The following is a 6539-nucleotide window of genomic DNA, read 5'->3' as shown; positions in this document are numbered from 1 at the left end:
AAGGGATGGAAGAAAAACTAGGAGCTGATACCAAGAGCTCAAGTAGAAAGAAAATGTTTTGAAAATGATTATGGTAACAAATGTACAAATGTGCTTGACCCAATGGACTTATGTATGGATTGTGGTAAGAGCTACACAAACCAATAAAATGATTAAAATCTTTTTTTTTTTTAAGTACAGGCAGAATGCTCCTTTGAGGAAGAAGGATGAGGAGACTTGGTGTCTCATACTTGGATAAGTTATCAGGAGAGACCAGACCCTGGAAAAGGACACCATGCCTTGTCAAGTTGAATGACAGTGAGAAAGAGGAATACCCTTCACAAGATGGGCTAATACAGTGGTTTCAACAACAGGTTCAAACCTAGCACAATTATGAGGGCCATACAGGACCAGGCAGTGTTTCCATTCTGTTAGACATAGGGTCACTATGAGTCGGAACCGGCTGGACAGCACCTATCAACAAAGTTAGCTTATACCAGCATGCTATCTATATCCAATTCTGAAATCCTGTATAACAAAAGTGGTATTTCATTGGCCTTCTGGTCATGTCATTAGTACTGTCAGCACCAGTATGTTAAAACAATTAATCGTCACTGATTCATAATCGTGTGGGGGAGGAGGGATGCAGACACCACTATTTGTTATTTATTCAATCCAAGTGGGAACCAGATGTCTGCTTCTATTCCATGGTCAGATAAAAACCCCAATACGTACTGAGTATCTTAAAAACACTTTTCTTCAAAATACTGAGCAGAAAAGTGAAACTAAAAGCTAGATATAGAAGACAACCACTGTTACTTATAAAGTAAAAAGTTCAAAATTTTAGTAAGTTTCAATTGTTAGAAAAAATTGAAATCATCTTTAAAGACTAATCGAGAACTTCTCACATTTAGTTTTTAGTTTTAATAAAACATATTCAAAGGTTTTTGTTTTCAACTTGACTCTAATAGCTATTTATAAACTGTACTTGAAAGAAGTAAATGATTTCTTTAAAGACAATCACCGATCTGAATTAGCAGAGCTTTTCCTGTAATTGTGTAAATAGATAATATGATTTGAGAAGAAATCAAGTCACACTGTAAATTTCACGTGTACTAATTTAATTTCGATTCAATAAAAAGTACTAACACAAAAAGCCCAATATATATATACAGATATATATGTGTGTGTGTGTGTGTGTGTGTGTGTGTGTGGGTGTGTGTGTGTGTATGTACATATACTGGAGTCTAGCTATAGCAATTTTAAATTTTCTTTCCATAAAACTATAGTAAAAGACAAGTTTTTCAAATAATTAAAATCCTCTGTATTCTAGAGCAGTGCTATCCAACAGAAAACAGTGCTAACCATACATAATTTTAAAATTTCTACAAACCATATTAGAAGAACAGGTAAAATGTAAATAATAGAAGAATGAACAGGTAAAATGTTTCTAAAGTATTATTTCTATATATAATCAACACAAAATTTATGAACATTTTTACATACTAATTTTTCAAAATCTGGTTTTTTCCTTACACTACATTTCACATACTCAGCACTCATACTTAACAAATAGCTGCTTCCTTTTTGTCTGTGGTTTTATTTTTATTTATTTTTTTGATCATTTGATTGAGGGCTCTTAAAATTTTTATTACAATCCATACATCAATTGTATCAGGCGTATTTGTACATTTGTTACCATCACTATTTTCTAGACACTTATTTTCTATTGAGCCCTTGGTTATCAGCTCCTCCTTTTTCCCCATCCCTCCCCCCCCCCCCCTCATGATTCCTTGATAGATTATAAATTATTATTTTCATATCTCACACCGACCACTGTCTCCCTTCCCCCATGGTTTCCATTGTTCTTCCCCCTGCACCCTGCAGGTGGGTGTCTGGCTATGTGTTGATCATCATGATCGGTTCAGTAAGTAGCTTCTGAAGTGAACAATGTAGCATGTGACACTAGCGCAGAAAAGGCTCCTCTACAACCTGCTAACTAGCATGCAACCGAAGAATCTTCATAACAAAACAGATTTTATCATCTCTTTTTATAGCCCCTAAAAACTATTAAAAATAAAAAATGTGTTAGTGGTTATGCTTTGGGCTTCCAACTGCAAGTGGTACTTTCTACTCCCATAAAATTACAGTCTCAAAAGCTCACAAGGGTAGCTCTATCCTATCCTATATAGTCACTGTAAGCGGGCACTTACCTGATGGCAGTGAGTTTTAGGTTTTAATATGAATCGGGGGCAGGTTGAGCCCAAGTAATATCAAATAAATGCCTTAATAGAAGTGCATATTTGAAAAATATACAGTATCTTTGAAGATAAACTCAATCCTTAAATGAAGTAGATAATACTTGCTTCTGGGGAAAAATTGATAGCCACGAAATGTTTAAATTCATTGATCTTACTGCACGATAGCACTCATATCCAGGTAACTATACAATGAGTGTTAAATTTAAAAGAACTATAAACGTGGCACAAAGGAGCCCTGTTGGCACTGAGTGTGCTGTGGACTGTTGGCCTCAAGGTCGATGATTCAAACCCATCAGCCACTCCACAGGAGAACGAAGACAGTCTGCTTCTGTAAAAAGTGTGTCTCAGAAACCCAATGTAGCAGGTCCTACTCTGTCCCATAGGGTCACTGTGAGTTAGACTTGACAGCGGTGGGTTTGCTACAATACTTGAAATATTTTGCATGAAAGGGAGCAAACACAGCTAGGAAAGTTATCACTACCTTTGCAAACTTGAAGAATGGTCTTGGATCCTTTCTGAAATATTCAATATCAAACATTGCTTGAGGGTCGGGAAGGTCTGGGAAGTCCACTGCAAGGCGGGCATAAATGCCATCTCTTGACCGGAAGTCAGGTATTCCACAGGAGACAGATACCTGAGATAGTCAGCACAATTTGTACAATTCAATGTCACGCCATTAGTTATTAGCTCTCCTTCCATATACTTAGGCAGAAGATGAAAAGAAACTTTTAGTTTGAAACTTCTTTTAGGAAATACGAAAATAAAATAAAAAGGAAGTACAAATATTACTTTACCCAAATTTCTAACAGAAATAAAACAGTCTAATGAAACCTACCATACATTCCTGTCTTCAATAGAACTAAGTTTACTCAGGATAAATTGTAAATATTTTAAGCATTTAATCAGCAAATTAAAGTAATTGGGTGGGGTATGATCAAAAGGAGTAAATAATTTCAACCAATTACTTTAAATAGAAAGCAGGCATAGGCTTTTATTATAAATCCAGTTTCTCCAAAATGGGTCATCTGGTCAAGGTTTTACTAGTCCAAAGCAAGATTAAATTTCTACACTTTCTTTTGAAACTGTACTGTACAATATTCCAATTCTTATTTTTTTAAGACTAGATTCATGCACTGCATCTTTTTTACCTACAAAGAAACTGTAACACATCCAATAGGGATTTCTAAAGTTTTGCCAGAGTCAACTCCTCTCAGACCTACCTCAGAGTAAAACGGATTTTTCTAAAACATACCTAAAAACAAAACATTGATATTATTGATGCTCATATAAGAGTAAACAGGATGAAATAACTCAGTCTATAACTCAAAATGGCACAAAGCAGGACTGAATTTAATTTTAACAGTTGCTCTGGTCACTACCTTAATATAACATTTTGTATAAATAACTCAGTTCCATATTTGTGAATATGTTAGGTTCCTGGTTTAAGTGATGATCTACCAAACAGCCAATTTCTTCACATGAGCTTGACACACCTTAAGATAATCAAATGATAATCCCTGGCACCTTTTAAGACCTGTAATATAATGCAAGTAAAATTCTTACTGTAATTCCACTTATCTACAATGCTTCCTATAAATATTGTTGGAGAGGTTTAAAATAAATCTGAAACAATTAAGCAATTGCTCTGACACAAACAATTTATTAGTTTCCCATAAATACACTCATAAACGCAGAAGATAAGTTCAAATCAGGAAACTGTTTAATTGGAAAAGCCTTTTTTAAAAGAATAGGGGAGGAGGGAGGGAGGGGAAAAAAATAAAAATATACTCTCCAAGCATTTTAGTGTTTAACACGTCTTACATACCCCAGCTCCAGTTAAAACTATGATTTTTTTGCACTCCTGCAGTAATTTCACAGCATCTTCAATTGTATTAATATCTTTCCTTTTTTTTCTTTTTGGTGGTTCTGAAAGGATATTGATAACAATCTGCCACAGCGTCATATCATCCAATTCTGGTGGAGGGATTGTTTCTGGTAGTAAATCTTTTAGAATTGTTCGAGGGTCTGTTCCAATCATGAGGTGTTGTTGAACAAAAGTATATGGACCTGTATTAAGAGTAAGAAGGAATAGATAAAATCCAATTCCAAGTAATTCAAAAATCTTATTATCTGAAATAACAAATTAACATAATCTGTAAGTTTTTTGTTTTCAAATTAAGAAAATGAAATTTACAGATATTTCATTCTCTCGTTATTTTCAGAGGTATGCTAATCCCAATGAGATCCAAGGCAAATGGACTCCACAAGAAATCAGAGACTTAACCACGAATTATTCTGGCGCCTTTGGCTATGCAATACCAAGTCTATAAGAGTCAAACTAACTAACACTACCAGAATTATTTTTTTAATGGTTAAAATCTAGAAAGTGAGATTATTAAAATCATTTACAAAAGAGTACTACAAATCAGTATAAAAAAGATCTCATTAGTTGCTGTCAAGACCAGTCCTAAAACACCATAATATTTATCACTGAGGACATATGAGAAAAAGAAATTTTACAGCTACTAACTTTTACATTTTTTCCACAAGTAATCTTTGAATTGATATTAACAAAAGGAAGTGGAGCTATGAAGAGGTTTGGCTGGGCTGTCGTACAGCTGACAGGAGTATAGATGGTACATCATGTCTGCCTTACTAACGAGCCCTGGTGGCACTGAGTTCCTGATCACAAGAGATGCCTCCACCCACCAGTCACTTCTTAGGAGAAAGACGAACCTGCTTGCTCCTGCAAGAGCACATAGGGTCAGTATGACTTGTAATTAACCTGATTGCAGTGGGTTTTGGTTTTTTTTTGAGTAAGGGCTAAAGAAGTGAGAGAAGCAAGGCACTCTATATATGGAGGAAGCCAATTCCAAAAAGAGGGTCCAAGTGCAAAGGGCCTGAGGAGTGAAAAACACTTGACTGTAAGAGAAAACAGCAAAGAGAAAAAAAAACAGCTAAGAGGCCAGCTTTTCAGAAACAAAACAAAACTAGACTTCCCCCAAACTGTCCCAAGTTTGATTCTGACTAATGGCGACCCCAGGTGTTTCAGAGTGGAACCGAGCCACATTATGTTTTTTTTCTTGGCTGTCCTCTCTAAAGATGCAACTCGCTAGGTCTTTCTTCCTTGTAGTCACCGGGTAGTTTCACACGGTTAGTTACATGAGTACAAACCATCTGCACCATCCACAGACCTTCAAATGATCCCAGTGCTGACAAGGAGTCTTACATAACTCACAATAACCCCGGCATCAGGTCTTAGGGGGATCGCGAATTAAATTTTTCGTTCACGTAAAATAAAAAGCACTTAGTCTCTCAAGCTGCACAGCTTTGAAATCATACCTATCCGTGGCCTGGGAGTCCAGTCACTAGAGCTTGCATGTGAGGCTCTATCATCCTCATCACTTTCACAGGAATGGAAGCCATTAGTGATAATTTCATCACTGAACAGAAGATTATCTGCAAAAGAAGCGAGGAGTAACTGAAGATGGTGAGGCAGCTTACATCTAAAAGGTACCAAGACCTATAATTGTTATACAATACAGTGATTTTCATTTAATGGAGCGCTCATCATACTACCTGTATAAGTTCCGCCTCTGGGGTCAGGCAAGACCTTTCCCAGAAGTATCCTCGTTGTTAAGGAGCTACATATCATCTAAAAGTTAGTCTACCAAAATCTAGAAATTGAACCTACCTAAGAAAATCAAAAAATGTAAAAGGCAGTTTTTAGATTGCATAACAATCACAAATAATGGCATTTATAAAAACTATCAAAAATAAATTTACAAGAACTCAAATATATCCCAAATTGCACTTCTGACCCACATTCGATTACTAATTGTATTAACCAGTTATGTTGAGACATGCGTGCATTGTTTCCCCTATAAACTATGAATTTTATATCGAGCTGTTTTATTAATCTACCCCTAATGCAGTTAATTTGTACATGAGCAAATGGTCCACTGTACTTAAATCATTATAGGCACTTTGCTAGAGAAAAAACGAGAATCTTAACGTATATTCAAAATACTATTACTCTCTAAGCCCACTATTAATTAAATCAGAGCAGGGTCATTAGTCTTTAGACGTTGGTTGCCCTTTAAATTTTGTAGTTTCAAGTTTAAAAAATATAGACCCTTAAAAAAAAATACACCGAACAGGTGTCAGGTTGCAAAGGCAGTCGCAAAGGGACAGGCAAAAGTTGCAGATTTAAACGTGGGTGAAAAGCAAAAATGGGTAACACAAAAAGCACGACGCTGAAGGAGTCGACGGGGAGAGTCAACTGAAGTTCAAGGCGAC

General features: G+C 35.9%; 1 protein-coding gene across 1 annotated transcript in view; it reads right to left on the bottom strand.

Annotated features, from left to right (window-relative positions):
- Positions 1-6539, bottom strand: part of SIRT1 (sirtuin 1) — a 36062-nt gene that overhangs the window by 28495 nt on the left and 1028 nt on the right. Inside the window, exons 2-4 of the mRNA XM_004701124.2 lie at positions 5583-5699; positions 4066-4307; positions 2722-2874 (exon numbers count right to left, since the gene is read on the bottom strand). Of these exons, the coding sequence (XP_004701181.2) occupies positions 2722-2874; positions 4066-4307; positions 5583-5699 (512 nt within the window). The remainder of the gene's footprint in view (positions 1-2721; positions 2875-4065; positions 4308-5582; positions 5700-6539) is intronic.

Source organism: Echinops telfairi, unplaced genomic scaffold (genome assembly GCF_000313985.2).
Source record: "Echinops telfairi isolate 266 unplaced genomic scaffold, ASM31398v2 ScPeMD7_70;HRSCAF=299, whole genome shotgun sequence".
Taxonomy (NCBI): Eukaryota; Metazoa; Chordata; class Mammalia; order Afrosoricida; family Tenrecidae; genus Echinops; species Echinops telfairi.
This window is presented reverse-complemented; position numbering and strand designations above follow the sequence as displayed.